Source organism: Capra hircus, chromosome 13, assembly GCF_001704415.2.
Source record: "Capra hircus breed San Clemente chromosome 13, ASM170441v1, whole genome shotgun sequence".
In the NCBI taxonomy this organism is placed as follows: Eukaryota; Metazoa; Chordata; class Mammalia; order Artiodactyla; family Bovidae; genus Capra; species Capra hircus.
The window spans coordinates 60,919,972-60,943,551 of record NC_030820.1 but is presented as its reverse complement, the minus strand read 5'-3'; the positions used below and the strand labels follow the sequence as shown (position 1 = coordinate 60,943,551).

Below are 23,580 nucleotides of genomic sequence, written 5' to 3'. Positions count from 1 at the left end.
TTAAACTCTGAGTCTCAGGTTTCTGATTTGTGAGAAGAAACTAGGAAACTAATACTCAACTCATGGCAGGGTGCTAGTGACGACGGCAGTAAGGACTAAGGACGGTACACATTCAGTGTGCTTGATAAGGCAGAGTGGCTTTGCTCTGGGTTGCACTGGAAGGCAGGACCAATGAGGACACTGCAAGGAGGAAGATGTAGGCTCATTCTAAGGAAACTTCCAACAAGAGAGTTACCTAGCTAAGGAAAAGGCCACTGTGACTGTGAAGTGATTATGAAGTCACTCAGTCATGTCCAACTCTTTGTGACCCCATGGACCGTAGCCTACCAGGCTCCTCCGTCCATGGGATTTTCCAGGCAATAGTACTGGAGTGGGTTGCCATTTCCTTCTCCAGGGGATCTTCCCAACCCAGGGATCGAACCTGGGTCTCCCGCATTGCAGACAGACGCTTTACCCTCTGAGCCATCAGGGAAGTAAGGAAAAGCCCATAAGCAGAGCTAAACAGAGAGAAGCAGGTGACAAGGAAGGAAGAGGACGGTGATATTCCTACCCTAGTGAGGAAAGTGAATCAGAAGCCTCATGACCTCCCAGGAAACTCAAGAAATTCATGATTTCTTTGAAACTATGGGATGTTCCACCAAGCCAAGCAGCCTAAAGGTAGAACAAAACAAGGCAAAGTTCCAACCCGAGTTGGGTTCCTTAAAGATATCTCTTGAAGAACCTGAAAGTGAAAGTGTAGTCGTGTCCAACTGTTTGTGACCCCATGGACTGCAGCCCGCCAGGCTCCTCTGTCCATGGGATTCTCTAGGCAAGAATACTGGAGTGGGTGGCCATTTCCTTCTCCAAGGGGTCTTCCCAACCTAGGGATCAAATCTGAGTCTCCTGCATTGTGGGCAGACTCTTTACCATCTGAGCCCCAGGGGAAGCCGTAGGGGGTCACATAATCCATGAGGCCAGAGAGGGAAAGTGACATGGTCACACAGCAAGTTGTCTGCAGAGTAAAGAAGGTCCAGCTCTACCAAACCTGGCAGAGCTGGGTGATCAGAAGTTTGTCCCCACTGTGCGAGCCATGCTCAGAGATAATTTTAGGTCATGATTAGAGGTGTCCAAAGAAGAACTTGATGCCACAGATTAATTGCTTTTTATCTCCCTTTACCCTCCTCTAATTCTTTTCTTCTCCAATACTACGCATTCCTTGTCCCTCCCCCAATTCAATGTTTTTCTAGTAATAACCAAAGCACTGTAGTCAGTTTCACAATTATCTTTTACTTCAGGATTATTTTGGAAAAAAAAAAAAAAAAGTGAAGGCAGACTAATATTACTAAATATTAAATATAGAGCTACACAACCTGTTTGGCACTGAAGAAGACAGGAAAGAAATGTACAAATTGAAACAGGAGAAATATTAGAAGAAAATATACTTTAACACAATCTTGATATGAAAAGTTTTCTAAGAAGAAAACAAAATCCAGAAGCTACTGAGAAAGAGAATATACAGAAAGGAAGAAAATGAAAAAAAAAATTTCATTGTAAAAAAAGACAATTTGAATGAAAATATTTTGCACACACCTGACAAAGGACTAATTTCTTCAATACACCAAGAACTCTTACAAACCAATAAAGGACAAACAACCCCAAAGAATAAGAACAGGCAGTTAAAGAAAAAAAGGTTCATATGGTCAGACACAAGAAGATGCTCAACACCATTCAGAATCTAAAAACTGCAAATGAAAATAATGACATCTTTTTTACCTATCAGAGTCAAAAAGTTAAAAAAAAATCTGAATACACTAGATATAGATAAATTTGGGGAGAGCAATTTAGCACAATATACACTTAAGTGGGAGGCAGGATTATTACTGAAAGACTGCCAACATAAATTATTAAGTAGAAAATAAAGATGCACATCAATGTATACTATAATCTCATTTGTCTACATAAATTTTTAAAAAGAATGTACCAAAGCCGAAGATATCACAAGAAAAGGAAACTACAGACAGATATTCCTCAGGAACACAAATGGAAAAATCCTTAACAAAACATTAGCAAACTGAGTCTAGCAATACAGAAAAAGGTTTACATATCATGGCCAAGCGGGTTCTAGCCCAGGAATGCAATGTTGGCTTCATATCTGAAAATCAAATAATGCAATACATCGTATAAATAAAAAACAAAAACTATACAATCATCACAATTAATGCAGAAAATGCACTTGATGAAGTCCAACACATATTCATGATAAAAACTCTAAACAAACTAGGAATAAAAAAGAACTTCCTCAATCAGATAAATGGTAGCTTTGAAAAACCCACAGCCAACATCATACTTGATGATGAAAGACTGAACGCTTCCTCCCACGATGAGGAACAAGGCACGGATGTCCACTTGTGTCATTTCTAGTCAGCACTGCTCTATAAATGCAAATAATACACTCGACGCTAAAGATAAAGTCATCCAGATTAAAAAGAAAAAAGTCCTTTTATTTGCAGATCACATATCTTGTATCAAGAAAATCCTAAGGAATCCACAAAACTACAACTAACAAACAAGTTAGACGAGGTCACAGACTACGATATCAATTAAAAACTACTTGTATTTTACATACTAGCAACAAACAACCCAGAAATAAAATTAAGAAAACAGTTTCATCTACAGTAGCTTCAAAAAGAATAAAGTATTTAGGAATACGCTTTTAAAAAGGACTTGTATCCTGACAACTATAAAACATTGCTAAGAAAAGTGAAAAATATCTAAATAATTGGAGAGACATTCCATACTGAAATGGAAGACTCAGTACTGTTAGGATAGCAATTCTCCCCAAACTAACCTATGGATTCAGTGCAATCCCTATCAAAATCCCAGCAGGCTTTTTTATTGAAACTGACAAGCTGATCCTTAAATTTACCTGGAAACACAAAGGACCCAAAATATCCAAAATAACTTTAAAAAAGAACAAAACTAAAGGATTTATTCTACCAATTTCTAAGCAATTATAAAGCTACAGTAATGAAGACACTGTGATAAGGATAAGCACAAGAGGCCACTGGAATAAAATTAAAAGTCTGGAGATAAATCTTTGTATTAACAGTAAACTGACTTTAAACAAAGTTGCCAAGGCAATTCAATAGGGAAAGGGCAGTCTTTTCAACAAATGGTGCTTGCACAATTTGGCAGCCATGTCCAAAAGGAACCTAACATCATGTACAAAAATTCACAAAATGGATCATAGACGTAGACAGAAAAGCTAGCAAAAAAACATTTTTATGTCCATAAAACATCTACTTTTAAAAAAGCAGATTATTTTTTTAAGGAGATTTTTTTTAAAAGTAGACGTTTTATGGGCATAAAAATGTTCTGGAGAAATATTAAAAAAAATCAGTACACCTGATGAATGGATAGGGGATAGCTGAGTGACTTTCTTTTCATTTGTAACACTTATGCTTTTTTCCATGTACATGGATAACCTATATTCAAAATAAACACACTGACATTTTAGGAAGGGGAAGGTTTCCTCTGAAAGCATTTGGGCAAGTTCCCCTGAAGATGGGCAGAAAATGGCAGCTATAAGGTAAGAATGATGCCGTGGAGATTCTGGAGCCAGGTGTGTGATCTGAACCAGACCAGATCAGTCATTCTTAAACTTGGGAAAGTGTTGCAAATCCCTCTGAGAATCTTAAAAAAAGTTACAGAAGCTGCTCCCAGGAAAAAAACACTCCAAAATGCAGAATATGACGTACGAGTCCAAGGAGATCAAAGACCTAGAAGTTGACAGGCCCTTGATTAAAGAACTTGTACTGGATCCCATTTCAACTTTTTGTGATTATTTGACTTAATTACCTTTGTAGCCCTTGACCGCCTGATAGAGGATGTTTGACGTGTATTTCATTTCTGTAAGGAAATTAGGAAGAAGCAAAGTACCTGCTTCTTGCGAAATCCCTTTATATCTTCCTTTAATTTTTAACTGATCCCCAGAAACTCTCACATGAGACTGAAAAGTCAGTTAAGTATTTAGCAAACATCTGTTGCATGTTCAGACCCATGAACAGAGTGGGAGTCACAGGAGAGGTGAACCAGTCCATTCAATGTTATTTGCTTTACTTGGTTTCTAAGTCACAAAACTGCAGAGGTAGGATGTCAAGGAACAAGGTGATGGTAATCTAGAAGCCCTCGTACTGTAATCTAACTCTCCATCTCAGGCAAAGATATGGGTGACTAGGAAAGTTATAAAGCTCAAGAGACCTAAGAATCAAGGTCTTGCCCTCTCTATCTATTTTATTCTTGGGGGTTGGGCACACAGAAAAACTTCTCCCAAACAATAGCCAAATGAAGAACTATTAGGACCCAAAAGTACCCTTCACCCCTCCCAGCCAACTCTGCACCACCCAGTTTGAAAGGTATGAACAATTAACTTCTTCCAAAGAAAATAGGAAGTTTCCCCTGAGAATTGAAAATTTTTCATTTACTCATATTCTCTGTGGCCAGAAGTTAACCTTTTGTTTTCTGGAGCTCTCTGCCTTGCTGTCTTCTTTCCCATAAACAGCATCTGAGTATAGAGCGTGGCCAATCTGAACAGCCTTCCAGATTCCTATTCCATGCCCTTCCTGCTGCAAAAGCTGCACTTCCCTTAAGAGTAAGCTAGATTCTTCTTTTTCCTTTTCAAAGATACAATCATTATTTCAAGATCATTCAGTAACTGCTCCCCAGATTTGCCATGGTGGGGGAGAAGAAAGAAAAAGACTTTGGGGCAGTTTGCCAACAGTTGACTGAAATCAATTACCTAATCAGTTAAAGCTCCCTAAGAATTCAACCATACTTGAACGAAAGCTAATGACAGCCAAAGACCACTTACCAAGCAGCATCCATGGAGCTAAAGACCTCAGGAAGAAAAACAAACAAACCCAGAACCAAAATTAGCCACAGGAGACTGAAAATGTAGCCTTTATTTCAGAGCCCATAGACACTGAGTGACTACTGGGGTGGTGGTGCTGCTGCTGCTGCTAAGTCACTTCAGTGCAATCCCACAGATGGCAGCCCACCAGGCTCCCCCATCCCTGGGATTCTCCAGGCAAGAACACTGGAGTGGGTTGCCATTTCCTGCTCCAATGCGTGAAAGTGAAGTCGCTCAGTCGTGTCCAACTCTCTGCGACCCCATGGACTGCAGCCTACCAGGCTCCACCATCCATGGGATTTTCCAGGCAAGAGTACTGGAATGGGGTGCCATTGCCTTCTCCTTCTTCAGGAATAAAATAGAGCTAATTCTGAGAGAGATGGGAATACCAGACCACCTAACCTGCCTCTTGAGAAATCTGTATGCAGGTCAGGAAGCAACAGTTAGAACTGGACATGGAACAACAGACTGGTTCCAAATAGGAAAAGGAGTACGTCAAGGCTGTATATTGTCACCCTGCTTATTTAACTTATATGCAGAATACATCATGAGAAACGCTGGACTGGAAGAAATACAAGCTGGAATCAAGATTGCCGGGAGAAATATCAATTACCTCAGATATGCAGATGACACCACCCTTATGGCACAAAGTGAAGAGGAACTAAAAAGCCTCTTGATGAAAATGAAAGAGAGTGAAAAAGTTGGCTTAAAGCTCAACATTCAGAAAACGAAGATCATGGCATCTGGTCCCATCACTTCATGGGAAATAGATGGGGAAACAGTGGAAAGAGTGTCAAACTTTATTTTCTTGGGCTCCAAAATCACTGCAGATGGTGACTGCAGCCATGAAATTAAAAGACGTTTACTCCTTGGAAGAAAAGTTATGACCAAACTAGATAGCATATTCAAAAGCAGAGACCTTACTTTGCTGACTAAGGTCCGTCTAGTCAAGGCTATGGTTTTTCCAGTAGTCATGTACGGATGTGAGAGTTGGACTGTGAAGAAGGCTGAGCACCGAAGAATTGATGCTTTTGAACTGTGGTGTTGGAGAAGACTCTTGAGAGTCCCTTGGACTGCAAGGAGATCCAACCAGTCCATTCTGAAGGAGATCAGCCCTGGGACTTCTCTGGAAGGAATGATGCTAAAGCTGAAACTCCAGGACTTTGGCCACCTCATGTGAAAGAGTTGACTCACTGGAAAAGACTCTGATGCTGGGAGGGATTGGGGGCAGGAGGAGAAGGGGACAACAGAGGATGAGATGGCTGGATGGCATCACTGACTTGATGGATGAGTCTGAGTGAACTCCGGCAGTTGGTGATGGACAGGGAGGCCTGGCGTGCTGTGATTCATGGCGTTGCAGAGTCGAACAGGACTGAGCAACTGAACTGAACTGAACTGAACTGAATACTAGTAGCTGATACATCGTTTAAAGAGTGGAGAAAGATGGCGACCCAGTGGTTAAACTTGGCACTTTCAGGGCAGGGATCCTGTTCAGACTGTGGTCAGGGAACTAAGATCCCACCCAGCGTAGCCAAAAAAGTTAACATAATTTATTGGGCAGAGACACACACAAAGACTCAAAAGTGTTCTTTGGGGGTAGGGAACAACCAACTGTGTGAAAGTCCAGGTGAAACTAATAACTACCCTCACCAAGCAGAAGACATCCAGACCCAGAACTTGAGGCCAGAAAGTGCAGAAATAAAACATTAGAAATGCATGGAACTTCCCTCCCCGCTTGGGTATTTATTAAATACTCTGTTAGCCCAAGCAATAGGCTTAGATAGTTCATCTCCTAAAGATTTCAAACCCTGGAGTAGGAAAGTTACGGCATGTTCATCTCTCATTTCATTTAATCATCACAATTCTTGCAGAGTCTCATCCTCATTTTAAAAATAAGAAAACTGATCCAGACAAAAAAGTTCTGGAGATGGATGGTGGTGATGGTTGCACAATAATGTGAATGTATTTAGTGCCACTGTACACACAATGTCTCTGTACATGCAAAGCCAGTGTACACGCAATGCCACTGTACATGCAAAGCCAGTGTACACATAAAATAGTTTAAATGATACATTTTATGTCTATTTTACCACAGTAAAAAAAATTTTTGTTTTAAGTAACAGGTTTAAAGAACCAAATGGTTGGCCAGAAGTCATAAAACCAATCAGTGTCAGATTCTAGTCCATGAGCTTAGACCCAGCCTTAGTTTCTTCATTTGTAAAATGGGTTTTTGTAAAGATTAGATGGAACAGTGGATGGACATATGGTTTATCAACTGACATGTATCTTGTGAACAGAAAATTTCCCCTCAAAATTAGGTAACCTAGGGGATTACCACAAACTTTAAATATTGCTTTTGAATCCGCATGTCAAAATAGGAAGATTTTTATAGAGAGACCACCTCATTCAGGAGTTGCTAATTCAAGCCCCTAGAAAGGCCATGCAAATTACCTACTGGGTGACGCTGCTAAGGAATAAGCCAAAAGGTATGGAAGACTGGGTCCTGCACGGGGAATGTTCTTTATGGGAAATTTGGGCCCAAATTTTCAAGAGAAAAATGAAAACCCAGAACTTTTGTAATGTAGAATCTCCCAATTATTAAATATTGGCAACTAACTGGAAAAAAATGTAAAGTCCTGTGCCTGCCAACCTCTCTTCCTTGCCCCCCAACCCCAATCAAAGCCACGTGAAGATGTGCCCCATAACTGTCACTTCATAGCATGAGATCTGCTTCATTAGAAACTGAGGCCCAAAGATACTAAGTGACTGGCCAGGGCACCCAGACTCCCTTCTAAACTGGCTTATGAATTCAGCTCCAATTTGTGATTTGATTTTGTTTTTTAAGAACTGCCAGTACCATTTAGTATACCCTCTGAACACAAAACCTTGAGATTTCAAACCCTGGGAGATCTGTCAGTTTTAATGCTTGGGGATAGGTGAGAAGTCATGGTACAGAGCAGAGAAGGAAGCAATGAAGAGGAATGGGACAGAACCGAGAAAGAAGTCCCAGCGTCCGAAACCATGTTCCACTTGGGAACTATCAAGTGTCAGCAAATGGTTCAAGGATCAAAGCAGGTCTGGGGCGGTAGGTGGCTCCTACCATTCGCCTATGGCCAGATGGCCCTGTTCATCCTGAGTCCTTCCCACCTTCCTGCCAGTGCCCAGAGATCAAAACTCAACCTTCAACATTCTGTGACCTGCTTCTTTTTCACTGAGATCAAAGGGAAACTTTGGTCTAAGTTGTAAAAGAGAAACCAAGAGGCAACTTAATGCCACCTCTGCCTTCCTTGGACTTCCTGGGGGGATTAAGGGCACTCCTTTAAAGGGACTTCTCAGAGAAACACATCTGTGCCAAGGACTGGTGTTGGCGCCTCGGCTTCTAAGGACACAGCGGCTCCCGCAGAATACGTGTCAGGTGGAGCAAGTGGAGAGAACAGACAATACAACCAACAGACAACAGCCTGGAAAGACCACAGGGACTAAGATCACGGGAAAAAAAAATCTGATTTTATAGGCATATCAGCAAAAATCACCTTGAATGCAAGTATTCTAAGCCACAAAATTTTCAACCTCAAGTTGAAATTTTCAATATCATTGAAGATTTTACAAATTTCATTGAAGAATTTAGAAATCCTCAAGTCTAAATCTTCATTTCACATATGACCTGTGCTGAAACAGACGAACACCACCAAAGTCATTTGCTCCAGGCCACCTGATAGATCAGCAGCAGTGCTGGGACTAAGCCCCAGCTGCCTCTTCCTCAATGAGCCGCTGGCCATTCCCAGGTGAGGCCCCGGGGAGACAGCAAGTTGCCACACACAGGACTGCTGGCAGAGTCCAGGCCTCCTGCCTTCTGTCCCAGGCCTCTATCAGCCAGACTTCATCACAAAACACGATTCCTGTGCTTCTGACTGGCCCGGAAACAGGGGGACAGGGGCCGAGGGGGATACTGGGAGGAAGGAACGGCTAGCACTGCTTTCGTTTGATCAAAGGAACCTAGAGGTCATTCAGACCATTCCCCTGCCTCTGGACTGGATCAAACTCAACCTCAGAACAATGAGAACTGACCCAGCAATTCTACCCCTAGGTATACACCCAAGAAAACAGAACCAATGTTTACCCAAGAGCTTGCACACAAAATGTTCACAGCAACATTATTCATAACATCTCAAAAGTAGAAACAATCCCCAAATCCATGAATAGATGAAAAGGTAAACCAAATGAGGTCTATCCACACAATGGAACATTATTTGATCATAAAAAGGAATGAAATATTGACACATGCTGCTGCTGCTGCTGCTAAGTCGCTTCAGTCGTGTCTGACTCTGTGCGACCCCACAGATGGCAGCCCACCAGGCTCCCCCGTCCCTGGGATTCTCCAGGCAAGAACACTGGAGTGGGTTGCCATTTCCTTCTCCAATGCAGGAAAGTGAAAAGTGAAAGGGAAGTCGCTCGGTCATGTCTGACTCTTAGCGACCCCACGGACTGCAGCCTACCAGGCTCCTCCGTCCACGGGATTTTCCAGGCAAGAGTACTGGAGTGGGGTGCCACTGCCTTCTCCATGACACATGCTATGGCATGGATGAACTCTGAAAACATTATGCCTTGTTTAAAAAAAAAAAGTCAGATAACAAAACACCACATATTGTTTGATCCCATTTATATGAAATGTCCAGAACAGAAGAATCTATACAGACAGGAAGTATATTAATGGTTGCCAGGGACTGGAGGGAAGAGGGAGTGGGGAGTGGCTGCTAGTGGATTTTTTAATGGGGTGATGAAAATATTCTGGAGGTGGGCAGTGGTGAAGGTCGCACAACTGTGAATATACTAAAAAGCACAGGACTGTGAACTTTCAAAGGGTGGATTTTATGTTTTATGAATTATGATCCAATAAAACGGAAAAAAACATGACACCCCACACAGCATGAACAATGTGTGAGAGAAATACACTGAGTTTTATTTTCCAAACAGAGGTTTCTAGACTCCCGAGATGTCTACAAACATCAATGGACACTTCCCAAGTTCCACCAAAACAATATTCCTCAGAGCATATTCCATATGCTCAACAGTTCTATAAAGGATGCGATATGGGCCTGCTCCTCACCTCAGACCCAGCTAGAGCAACTAGGTATCGCGTAACTTTATAGTCATCTAAAGCCAGGGCAGGAGGAACGCAGGAAAACTACAGAGAACTTCTGTTTACATCAGCCATCTACTCCTAGCTGGGGAAGTTCAGGAAACACCCACTGTGCTAACACAGATCTGGGAGGTGGCAGCCGACCCCTGGGGAAGAAGAACCAATCACTAAGGAAAGGGAGGGAGGTAAAAACCCATAAATATCATTTGAAACTTGCACCCACAACCCTAACTTTCAAAATAAAGAAAAAACCAAAAGCCAGCATGTTCCCACGGTCACTGAATCTATTAGCTAGGTTCCTCTTTGGTTGTATGACTTGCCTTAGAAACCCAGACACCCCAAAGCAGAGCCACACACTTCCATGCCCAGCAGTTGTGAAACAACCTATTGTACGAGGGTGCGGGGACTGTTCTGACTTCTGTATAATAAAGGGCTTCACACAGACCAAGCTCGTTTATCTGCCCACCCAGCCCGTCACACGTAGTATGACAGACACGTAGTATGATGGACACGTAGTATTCTCTGGTAATAAATGTGCTTCTGTGACTTTTCACTATTGCATCGAACATGAAGCTGCTCATGTGCCCTCTTTAAAGTGGCCTCTGTGGGTCCCTGTACACACTACACTCTTAATTTCTGGAAATCAGTTTATAGTATTCATCATGAAAGCAGAGGATGATACTCCCAGGTGACACAACAAACATAAAATCACTTTGCTGTCCACTGTGCTTAGAATAAAATCCAAATGCCTTTCCACGGTTTCTCTGCAGGCTGAGAACAAGTCAGCTCCCTTAATGTAACATTCTGAAAAGTGTGGGAAGGGTAAGCACTGTAACAGAACAGTCTTTCAAAATGCAATCCACAGATTACAAACTGTAGACTACAACCCACAATTACAGGCATGCTTCTAGAAACACAGCTCTTCCTGCCTCTCTTTGATTCCATCTTGTATTATTCTTTGCTCTCCCCTACCCCCGACTCCTCACCGTGTTTCAGCCCCTCCAGCCTTCTGTGTTCCTCAAACATACTCTTTCCCATCTTGGTCCTTTATACTTGCCATCTCCTTTGCCTGGAACACTCTCTGCATTGCTGGTTCCTTCTCGTCAATCAGGTCTCAACTCACGTCACTTTCTCTGAGAAGACTTCTCTGACCACGTAATCCAAAGCAGTTGCACCAGCCTGTCACCCCCCAATTACTACCACGTCATCTTGCCCTCTTCACATTTACCACTATCTGACATTACCTTGTTCATGTATTTTCCTACTGACTGTCTTCTCAGGCTAGAAAAACTCTACAAGCACAGGGACCTTGACCCTCTAACTCACCAGTACATCCCTAACTCTAGGCACAGAGCAGGCACTCAAATATTTGTTGATTAAATAAATGTGTACCAGAAATATGTTAACTTATTACCTCTTAAAACCTCAGAACAGAGCAAGAATTTCCCAGTGCAATGCTATAAATGCAACTTTACTGAACTCCTTCCCTATGGCAAAAGAGGGTGTGACTTTTCCTGTTCATGTTAAGTTCTTATGCCATTCTTGTTCTGAAAGTGGTCCGAAAAAAAAAAAAAATTGGTTTCAACATACCACGTTTGGGATTTTTTTCTGTGGTCTAAGACCACAGATATCGAGCAAGGCTGTGAAGTCTTTTACCTGGCCTCTGAGGTTCTAAATAAGGAATCCCTTATTAAATAAAAAGGATAATTTATCAGTTGGTTAATAGGAGGAGGGGAATTTGTTATCAGCCAGTAACCTATCCTTGCTTGGCAAAAATCAATACCAAAGAATTTAAACAAGAATCTTCCTTTACTAAAGTCAAATGTCTTTTGTGTCCCATCCTGTGTCCCAGGATGAAATTATGTGCTGAGGAAGCAACATATAGGAACAGTACAAAATCACTCTGGCCTAAGTGACTTCAATTTTGGTTCTGGTCTCTTGACAAGCAGAATGTGAGCCGACCTTCTGGAAAAAGAAAGGGCCAGTTTTTCACAGATCTACTTCCAGCATTCTATACCAGAAGCCAGCCAGTTCTGACCCACTTTCCGGGTACAGCTTATCCACATACCCTTATCCACACAAACGCTTCATCCTAAAGAGCTGTGTGGCCTTGTAGGAGCACGTGAAGGGGAGGGGGCCAGGCGGCACTGGCATAGTGCTTTTCACAACTGACCACCTCCATCATAATCACTAGAGTGCTTATAAAAGTGTAGATTCCTAGGCATCTCCTAGGCCAACAGAATTAGAATCTTTGGAAACTGCATTTTTAACAAGCTTCCCCCCACACACCACAAGTTTTATGCACAGGAAAGTCTGACAACCAGTGGGATAAAAGATCCCTAGGAGAGAGGCAGGCAATTGGAATTGAGAGAAGACGAGATGTGATTAGAGAAGGATCTGGGGATTGACAATGGGGGCTGGGGGGGTAGGGGTAAAGGCATGCTTCCGGGTATTGGCAGTCAAGACCGGCAGTGGGGACAACTGAGGGTAGAGGTGAGGACAGGGCTCTAGAAAGGATATGACACAGGGTTCGGGGTGGGAGAGGTTAGCACGCATCCGCGGACTGGTCAAGATAGTGGGGAGGCGGGGAGGCGGAGAAAGCAGGGTACAGACGTGAGAGGGAGGAGCAAAACTGGGAGTAACGGGGGCTCTTTGAAGGGGTGAGGACTGCAAAGTGAAAATTGGGAAATGGGGGTCACAGGAGGCAAAGACCAAGACTGGAATAGGAACCGCCTAGGGTGGTAGCTGAGACCCTTCCTCTGACCCAGAGCCTCCCCCAAAACTTCGGGCCTTGACAAGCCTGAGTGCGGGGCAAAGGCCGGAGACGGGGAGTTTGGGGGAGACAAGCCCAATCAGGGATGTCTCTCAGGCCTGACCTAGGGGTCCCTGAAGTGGATCGGGCCAAGCATGGGACGCCAGGAAGTCCTAGGATCCCCCAGAGCGGCCCGCTCCATCTCCGGCTCCCGGAGTCTCCTTCACTCACCATCGCCGCCGCCATCTTGGATCCACGTGTCGCCGTAATGACGTCAGCGGAAGTAGGGTTTCCTTGGTTACGGAGTTTACCTCCGCGAGGTGCTGCCTTGTTTCAGTCGCTCTTGTGGTCGCGGTGAGTGGAGGCGCAAAGAAGACTTAGCTCCTGATCGCTAGCCTGGTCTGGGCAGTTAGGTCGCTGATTAAGTAAAAAGACAGGGTGGTGTAACTACGGAAGCCATGTTAACTCCTGGCAGACCCACGCTCCTTCCCCGGCTGACACTGCATTGTGGGTAATAGCGGAGTGCGTAAAGGTTCTTGTTCTGTGGGTTCCATCTTTACTATTGGCAGGAAGGTTCGTTGCCAGGGTTACCTGAGCCCCTTGATTTGGTTGAGTGGGATCCGTACCAGGGCTCCATTAGCAGAATGATTTGTAATTAATGTATTTAAGTATTTGCTTGGCTATCCAGTATTCTCTCCAATAGACTCTAATCCCGATGTGGGTAAGATCCTTTTTTTTAACCTTGCTTTGCCTCACTCTCATCTGTGAAATGGGGAGGAGACTATTTTAACACCTTCATTATAGGTTTATGATGAGAATCCAATTAACTAATGTTGAATAACATTATTAAATAAATGGCATTATACTCTTATGTCTACTCCTTCAGTCGTGTGGTAGGTGCCCAATACACTACTTACTAAATGGGAGAAGAAAACGCAGCGTCTTTAGTTGGGGGGTGGGGCGGGGGAGACAGCTTTGGATGTGGACTTCACCTTGTTACCTAAGAGTGTAACTCGAGGCAAGTCACTCCACCTTCCTAAACCTCAGTTTCCAGTAGCTAGAAAAGGGGACTCAAGAAGCTGTGGTGTTAAAATTGGCAGGAATCTGAAAGTTCAGTTGGTCCATGTATCACTGTAAAGTTGGTACAGTACCAGTGCTATCTGCAACTGTTAGGGAAAGTTGTGAAAGATTAATAATGGTCAATATCACGTACTGAACATTTGTGTGCTGCAGCATTTAGCATCACGCTAAAACTACTCATAAGGCTCTCTTGTCTAGTCCTCTAGTCCCCCTCTTGGCAGGGGGTGGTTGAACTCTGATCCCCACCTAGGAGCAGGGCTATGGTTGATTGCCAGGCAAAGAAGGCTGCCAACAGATCTTTCCATCAACATACTATTTCTCCCACCAAGAGGTTGACTCTGTTTCTCCTCCTTTTGAATCTGGCTGGTCACATCACTTGCTTTAACCAACAGAATATGATACAAATGACTCTGCCGGTTCTAGGTCTAAGCCTCAAGAGACTTGACAGTTTCTGCTTCCATCATTTTGGCTCTGAAGACATCTGGCGACCAAGCTTGATAGCCACATGGAGAGGGAGGGAGGCCCGGCCAACATCTCCAGGTACTCTAGAAATTCCAGCTGACTCCCAGGCATGTGGATGGAGTCATCATGGACATGCTAACCCAAGCTGAACTGCCAACTGAATGCAGCTACATGCATAACCTTCTCTGACACCATGCGGAATAACAACAACAACAAAACTGCCCAGCTGAGCCCAGTTGTGTTAGGTTTTGGAGTGGTTTCTCATGAAACAATAGGCAATTAAAACACAGACCTATTAACTCTTGTGATTCATACAACCGTCCTGAAGAGGAGCACAACAGATAAATCCCCAAGGGAGAAGAAACTTGAGCGAGCAAGAGGAGCATTTCCCTGGAGTTTCATAGCTAGTAAGCCACAGGTTCTAAACTTGCAACCAGTTCTGGAGCTTGAATCTTGGCTGTTTCCTATCATTTCTGGAGCCAAAAGAGGGTTGAATGATAAGGAACGAAGCTCCATGAATGGTATATTATTCCTTGGTTATTTCCATTTTCCCCTTCATATCTTCTGTTTTTCCCAAAAGGCTTTCATGACCCAGTCTCCTTTAATAACATACATACATCAGAATCTTTGGGCAAGACTGCCTGGGTTTAGATTGCATTTCCATCACCCACTGGCTCCATGATAGAGGCAAATTTCTTTTTTCCCTTAACAATTTTTTTTAAATTGTGGTAAAATGCACATTGCTTCCCTGGTGTCTTGGTGGTAAAGAATCTGCCTAGCAGTGCAGGAGATATGGGTTCTATCCCTGGGTCAGGAAGATCCCCTGGGGAAGGAAATGGCCACCCACTCCAGTTTTCTTGCCCGGGGAATCCCATAGACAGAGGAGCCTGGCGGATTACAGTCTGTGGAGTTGGAAAGAGTCAGACGTGACTTAGCAACTAAACAATAGCAACGAAATGTATATCACATAAAATTTACCATTTTAATCACCTGTAAGTGCAATTCATTGGTGTCAAACACATTCACCATCTGTACAGTCACCACCACCTCTGGGAACTTTTTATCACCCTAGACTGAACCCTGTGCCCATTAAAGTGAAAGTCACTCACTTGTTTCTGACTCTGCGACCCCATGGACTATACAGTCCATGGAATTCTCCAGGCCAGAATACTGGTGTGGGTAACCATTTGCTTCTCAAGAGGATCTTCCCAACCCAGGGATCGGCCTGGGGTCTCCTGCATTGCAGGTGGCTTCTTTACCAGCTGAGCCACCAGGGAAGCCTAAACAAAGATATAACCAGTTGCAAAGTGAAAGTCACTCAGTCCTGTCCGACTCTTTGTGACCCCATCGACTATACAGTCCATGGAATTCTCCAGGCCAGAATATTGGAGTGGGTCCATTCAGTTCAGTTCAGTCACTCAGTCGTGTCCGACTCTTTGCAGCCCCATGGACTGCAGCATGCCAGGCTTCCCTGTCCATCATCAGCTCCCAGAGCTTGCTTGAACTCATGTCCATGGAGTCGGTGATGCCATCTAGCTATCTCATCCTCTGTTGTCCCCTTCCCCTCATGGCTTCAATCTTTCCCAGCATCAGGGTCTTTTCCAGTGAGTCAGTTCTTCACATCAGTTGGCCAAAATATTGAAGTTTCAGTGTCAGCATCAGTCCTTCCAATGAATATTCAGGACTGATTTCCTTTAGGATTGACTGGTTTGATCTCTCTGCAGTCCAAGGGACTCTCAAGAGTCTTCTCCAACACCACAGTTCAAAAGCATCAATTCTTCGGTGCTCAGCTTTCTTTATAGTCCAACTCTCAAATCTGTACATGACTACTGGAAAAACCATCTCTTTGACTAGATGGACCTTTGTTGACAAAGTAATGTCTCTGTTTTTTAATATGCTGTCTAGGTTGGTCATAGCTTTTCTTCCAAGGAGCAAGTGTCTTTTAATTTCATGGCTGCAGTTACCATCTGCAGTGATTTTGGAGCCCCCCCAAAATAAAGTCTCTCACTGTTTCCATTGTTTCCCCATCTATTTCCCATGAAGTGATGGGACCAGATGCCATGATCTTGGTTTTCTGAATGTTGAGTTTTAAGCCAACCTTTTCACTCTCCTCTTTCACTTTCATCAAGAGACTCTTTAGTTCTTCTTCACTTTCTGCCATAAGGGTGGTGTCATCTGCATATCTGAAGTTATTGATATTTCTCCTGGCAGTCTTGATTCCAGCTTGTGCTTCATCCAGCCCATCATTTCACATGATGTGAGACATTCAGAAAATTAACGCTAGGAAGCATTAGTACAAACAATGTTAGTGGAGGTGATGGGATTCCAGCTGAGCTATTTCAAATCCTAAAAGATGATGCTGTTAGTGTGCTGCACTCAACATGCCAGCAAATTTGGAAAACTCAGCAGTGGCCTCAGGACTGGAAAAGGTCAGTTTTCATTCCAATCCCAAAGAAAGAATATTCAAAGTACCGCAAAATTGTATTCATTTCACATGCTAGCAAAGTAATGCTCAGAATCCTTCAAGCTAGGCTTCAACAGTATGTGAACGAAGAACTTACAGATGTACAATCTGGATTTAGAAAAGGCAGAGAAACCAAAAATCAAATTACCAACATTAGTTGGATCATAGAAAAAACAAATTCCAAAAAATAAAAAATCCATCTACTACTTCATTGACTACATGAAAGCGTTTGACTCTGTGGATCACAACAATCTGTGGAAATTTCTTAAAGAGATAGGAATACCAGACCATCTTGCCTGTCTCCTAAGAAACCTGTATGTAGGACAAGAAGCAACAGTTAGAACCAGACTTGGAAAAATGGACTGGTTCAAAATTGGGAAGGGAGTATGTGAAGGCTGTATATTGTCACCTTGCTTATTCAACTTATGTGCAGAGTACATCATGCAAAATGCCCACTGGATGAGTCACAGGCTGGAGTCAAGATTGCCAGAAGAAATATCAACAACCTCAGATATGCAGATATGACTGTAATGGCAGAAAGTAAAGAGGAACTAAAGAGCCTCTTGATGAGGGTGAAAGAGGAGAGTGGAAAAGCTAGCTTAAAACTCAACATTTAGAAAACTAAGATCATGGCATCCGGTCTCATCACTTCATGGCAAATAGATGTGGAAAAAGTAGAAACTGACAGATTTTATTTCCTTGGCTCCAGAATCACTGCAGATAGTGACTGTAGCCATGAAATTAAAAGATGCTTGCTCCTTGGAAGAAAAGCTGTGACAACCCCAGACAGCCTATTAAAAAGCAGAGATATCACTTTGCCAACAAGTCCATATAGTCAAAGCTATGGTTTCCCCAGTAGTCACACATGGATGTGTGAGTTGGACCATAAAGAAGGCTGAGCACCAAAAAGCTGATGCTTTCAAATTGTAGTGCTAGAGACGACTCTTGAGAGTCCCTTGGACAGCAAGGAAATCAAACCAGTCAATCTATTGGTAAAATGAATTACGAGATCAATCCAGAGTCAGAGTGGGAGAGAACCACACAAAGGCATGAATTCAAGGAGGCATGATTCATTGGCGGTCATTTTGTCACAATCCGTGACGCCATCATTGCCTAGGCCACCTTCCCCTCTCTCACCGGGGCCTCCGGAATGGCCTCCTACCTGGTTTTCCTGCAGACTTTTTTGTCACCTCTCGTCTCTCTTCTCCATTTAACCATCAAAGTCATCTTTTAAAAAGCAAGAATCAACTGTGTTTCTCCCCTGTTTAAAACTTTAGCCAGTTAAAATCTCAAGCCCTCACCATGACCTGCAAGGGCCTGAATAGTCAGGCCTTGACTCCCACAATGTCCCCTTCATTCAGAAGCCTCCAGCCACACAGACCTCCCAGGAAACTTGCCAAGCTCATGGCTACCGCAGGGCCTTTGTACTTGCAGGCCTTTCTCTCTGGAATACTCTTCACATTTTGTGTGATTAGCTGCTTCTCATGATTAGGTCTCAGCTCAACTGGCAACTCAGAGAGTTGTTACCTGCCACACTCACACATACACACACAGGGTTGGGTTGGCAGTGGGGAGAGATACTTTGGTTACTTCTTATTGTTTTTCTTCCAATAAGAAAGCCTACAGTGGGTCTGTGGTGTACCCAACTGTGTCTGTATTAAGTATGTGCCAAAAACATATTGGTTGAATGCTTGCATTACGATTTCATCTCAGGCCTCCATCAGTTGGGAACAGCTGTGGCTGTAAGGAAGGACCCCACCCCAAACAACAGTGGCTTAACAAAATAAATGCTTACTCTTCTGTCTTAGTTTGGTTTCTTCCAGAAGCTGACTCTGACACAAGGATTCAAGCAAGAGTAACTTTTAAAAATGTATTTATTTTAATTGGAGGCTAGTTACTTTACGACGTTGTGGTGGTTTTTGCCATACATTGACATGAATCAGCCACGAATGTACATGTGTCCCCCTGTCCCTAAGACCCCTCCCACCTCCCTCCCCATCCCATCCCTCCGGGTTGTCCCAGTGCACCAGCTTTGAGTGCCCTGTTTCATGCATAGAACTTGGACTGGTCATCTATTTCACATATGGTAATAGACATGTTTCAATACTATTCTCTCAAATCATCCCATCCTCACCTCCCTCAGAGTCCAAAAGTCTGTTCTTTATATCTGTGTCTCTTTTGCTGTCTAAGCAAGAGTAGTTTATTTTTAATCTTTTTAATTGATTTATATTAACTGGAGGCTAATTACTTTACAATATTGTATTGGTTTTGCCATACATTGACATGAATCCACCACGGGTATACATGTGTTCCCCATCCTGAACCCCATATCCCTCTGGGTCATCCCAGTGCACCAGCCTGAGCACCCTGTCTCATGCATTGAACCTGGACTGGCGATCTGTTTCACATATGATAATAGACATGTTTCAATGCTATTCTCTCAAATCATCCCACCCTTGCCTTCTCCTACAGAGTCCAAAAGACTGTTCTATACATGTGTCTCTTTTGCTATCTCACATATAGGGTTATCTTTACCATCTTTCTAAATTCCATATATATGCATTAGTATACTGTATTGGTGTTTTTCTTTCTGACTTACTTCACTCTGTATAATAGGCTCCAGTTTCATCCACCTCATTAGAACTGATTCAAATGTATTCTTTTTAATGGCCAAGTAATACTCCATTACATATATGTATCACAGCTTTCTTATCCATTCATCTGCTGATGGACATCTAGGTTGCTTCCATGTCCTGGCTATTATAAACAGTGCTGTGATGAACACTGGGATACACGTGTCTCTTTCAATTCTGGTTTCCTCAGTGTGTACGCCCAGCAGTGGGATTTCTGGGTCATATGACAGTTCTATCTCCAGTTTTTTAAGGAATCTCCACACTGTTCTCCATAGTGGCTGTAGTAGTTTGCATTCCCACCAACAGTGTAAAAGGGTTCCCTTTTCTCCACACCCTCTCCAGCGTTTATTGCTTGTAGACTTTTGGATAGCAGCCATTCTGACCGGCGTGCGATGGTACCTCATTGTGGTTTTGATTTGCATTTCTCTGATAATGAGTGATGTTGAGCATCTTTTCATGTGTTTGTTAGCCATCTGTATGTCTTCTTTGGAGAAATGTCTGTTTAGCTCTTTGGCCCATTTTTTGATTGAGTCGTTTATTTTTCTGGAATTGAGATGCAGGAGTTTAAGCAAAAGTAGTTTAAAGGGAGTAATTTAAAATAATTAAAAGGAGGGAAAGGGATACCAGAGGGCAGTCATGTGGAAGAGCCAGCTCCTGTTTGCAAGAGCTGATGGCTAAATTCTTAGGAATTTTGTGAGCCAGTTGTTGAACATGGGCATTTTTGAAAATGAAATTAATTTAAAATTAAATAAATGGTATTAAAAACAAAAGTATGAATCATTCAAAGGGCTTCCCAGATAGTGCAGTGGTAAAGAATCCTCCTGGAGACACGAGAGATGTGTTTGATCTCTGGGTTGGGCAGATCCTCTGGAGTAGGAAATGTCAGTCCACTCCAGTAGTCTTGCCTGGAGAATCCAATGGACAGAAGAGCCTTATGGACTACAGTCCATGGAGTCACAAAGAGTCGGACACAACTGAGTGACTGAGTACACACACACACATGAAACATTCAAAACTCATCATTTCCTAATTTGCTATTCCCTAAGCTCCTGATTCTATTTACATCTATTTTGTTTACAACAGAATACTTCTAATTCCTGCTACTACACATCTCCTCCCAACTCTGTGCTCAGTGGCTTTGGATTGTAGCAGAGCCAGTTTATGCATTAACACAGTAGGTACAGTGCCCAAAGCCCACCAGACTTTTAGGGGCCATGAAAATATTTAAAAGAAATAATTTCTTTTAAAATCAGAAGGTAAAAGTAAACATTGGGGTTGAAGTGAAAGCTTTCGTATATAATATTAGCACTCCATTGTTTTAAAACCAGAGCTTATTTATTTATTTATTGGCCATGCTGCACAGCTCGTGGGATCTGAGTTCCCTGACCAGGGATTGAACACAGGCTCCAGCAGTGAGAGCACTGAGTTCTAACCACTGGACCACCAGGAAGTTCTGAGTATATTCATTTTTATATCAATGCAGCTGTTGACTGCAATTTGTATTTATAAATGAAAGTATTTACATCGGTATTTATAAAATGTATGTTTTATGGAGGAAGAGTCCTACAAAGACAAGGTCGCTTAAAGTCCATGAAAGTGACAGTGCAGCTCTGGGTGGCAGCCTGAAGTTGGCCATGGTGGGGATATTTACACCACAGATATGAGCAAAGGCTACAAATCAGGGCTTGAATTTTTGCTTTGTTAGCAAACATTTTCTGTAAAGGGCTAGACGATAAATATTTAAGGCTTTACAGACCATGTGACTGTGTTACAACTACTCAGCTGGGCCTTGTAGCACAAAAGCTGCTACAGATGATAAATAGTGAGCTGTGTTCCAATAAAATCTAGTTTGCCAAACCCCAGCTTAGACTTAAAGTGATAAAGTGTCAATGATGCAGATTAAACTTTAACAGCTACGTGTTTGTAGCTGTGAAACGTTGTAGTCAGCACAAATATGTGACACGTTTTATTCAGCAGAGAAGTTGCTCATCCACGTCTCTGCAAATGGCGCATTTCATTGCTTTTTATGGCTGAGTAATATCCCGTTGTATGTACGTGCCACATCTTTATCCATGCATCTGTTGATGGACATTTACATTGCTTCCATGTCCTATCTATTATAGATAGCGCTGCTGTGAAGATCGGGGTACCTGTATCCTAGAATAACAGTTTTCTAACTACTTGATCCTCTGTGGTGACCTAAATGGATAGAAAAAAAAAAAAAAGAGGTAATATGTGTGAATGCATGTCTGATTCACTTTGCTATACTGTAAAATAAAAACAACAACATTGTAAAGCAACTGTACTCCAACAAAAAGAAAAAGAAGTTGCTTGTATCATTGACTAACAAGTGAAATTCTGACATATGAATGCCTTCATTATTCCAGATTCATCTGATTCATGAATATACATGACATTGTCAACCCACATTCATTGCAATGAATACTTGCAACTGTACTTAAAGAGCATATGTTGTCAAGCAGGTTACCATCGTGGTTAACAAGCTTAACCTTGTGGGGAAACTCTGGATAACCATGCAAAACACACACCTTAGAGTTATCCTACCCAGAGGGCAAGGGAACAGTTCCGACTGATCCCACAGGGTGTTACTTTTGGCCTTCTGGGAACACTGGAAGCTGAGGCTTTTTGCAGTTTTAGGAAAAGAGTTCTCAGGCACAGTGATGCAGATAACTACAGCTAGACGTTCAGTCCACTGTAAGGATACCAACAGTGCATGTCACACCCTCCAAGGTGAGAAGTCTAGGGAAGACTGTCTTAGCTGATATGGTGGCTGTGCCTAAAATATCTTCAGGGATTCAGGCTTCACCCAGCTTTGCCATCACTAGAATCAATTCATTTTCATCACAGTCCATGGTGGCAGCTAGAGCTCCAGCCTTCACATGTACATTCTAGGCAGAAAGAGGAAGAGATGAAAAATAAGAGGTGAAGAGCCCATGTTAGTTGTCCTTTAAGAAAGGATTTTGGAAGATGCTACACCACGCTTCCACTTACAACCCATTGATCATAACTTAATCACACTACCATACTTTGTTGCACAAGTAGGAAATGTAATCTTCATTCCAGGGAATTGTGTCCCTGATAAAATTCTATTTCTCTAGCAGTAGGGGGAACATGGATAAGATATGGGGACAACCAGCAGTCATTGCCAACCTCAGAAAGGGAAAGGATGCAAACAGTATGAAAACTGACAGAGCCTTATAGTAGAACCTATTGTAATGAGGACAGATCCATGACAAAATTGAGGGCCCAGGTAGGGGAATGAGGAGAGGGAGTTTTACAAATCACAAGGGGAAACAAGTGCTTTTTCTGTATTTAACCTCAAAGCTACAACTAGAGAAAATATAACCAAGTTAATAATGTCTTAGAAAGAGCATCTTACCTATGCCTTCTTTGACATCTTCCAGGGAGGAGTCCATGCAGTTTTCCCATAATATTGGTGTCCCCAAATCTATCCCCATATTTATTTAATTAAAAGAATTTTGTTTTAGAGCAGTTTTATGTTTACAGAAAATTCAGTATAGAGTTCATGTATACTCCCTCATCCAGCCCTCACCCCGCCCCCCATTTCATCCCTGTTACTAACATGTTGCCTCAGTGGGGTACATATGTTACCCTTGATGACCCAATAGTGATACATTATTATTAACCAAAGTCAATAGTTCACATGAGGTTTCACTCTTTGTGTTGTACTCTCTATGAGTTTTGAAGTGTTTATCAGTTCAGTTCAGTTCAGTTGCTCAGTTATGTCTGACTCCTTGTGACCCCATAAACCAGAGCACGCCAGGCCTCCCTGTCCATGACCAACTCCCGGAGTTTACCCAAACTCATGTCCATTGAGTCAGTGATACCATCCAACCGTCTCATCCTCTGTCATCCCCCTCTCCTGCCCTCAGTCTTTCCCAGCATCAGGGTCTTTGAAATGAGTCAGCCCTTTGCATCAGGTGGCCAAAGTATTGGAGTTTCAGCTTCAACATCAGTCCTTCCAATGAACACTCAGGACTGACCTCCTTTAGGATGGACTGGTTGGATCTCCTTGCAGTCCAAGGGACTCTCAAGAGTCTTCTCCAACACCACAGTTCAAAAGCATCAATTCTTCAGTATGTATCTTTCTTTATAGTCCAACTCTCACATCCATACATG

The 23,580-nt window shown here is 42.7% G+C and overlaps 1 protein-coding gene across 2 annotated transcripts in view; it reads right to left on the bottom strand.

Moving 5' to 3' along the window:
• TM9SF4 (transmembrane 9 superfamily member 4) overlaps nt 1-13,251 on the bottom strand; it is a 53,319-nt gene extending 40,068 nt beyond the window's left edge. The window contains exon 1 of one of the 2 annotated variants that reach the window (XM_018057691.1): nt 13,012-13,251. In XM_018057691.1, coding sequence (XP_017913180.1) covers nt 13,012-13,026 — 15 coding nt within the window. In that variant the 5' untranslated portion in view covers nt 13,027-13,251. The remainder of the gene's footprint in view (nt 1-13,011) is intronic. The other variant, XM_018057693.1, reaches the window with a different exon arrangement.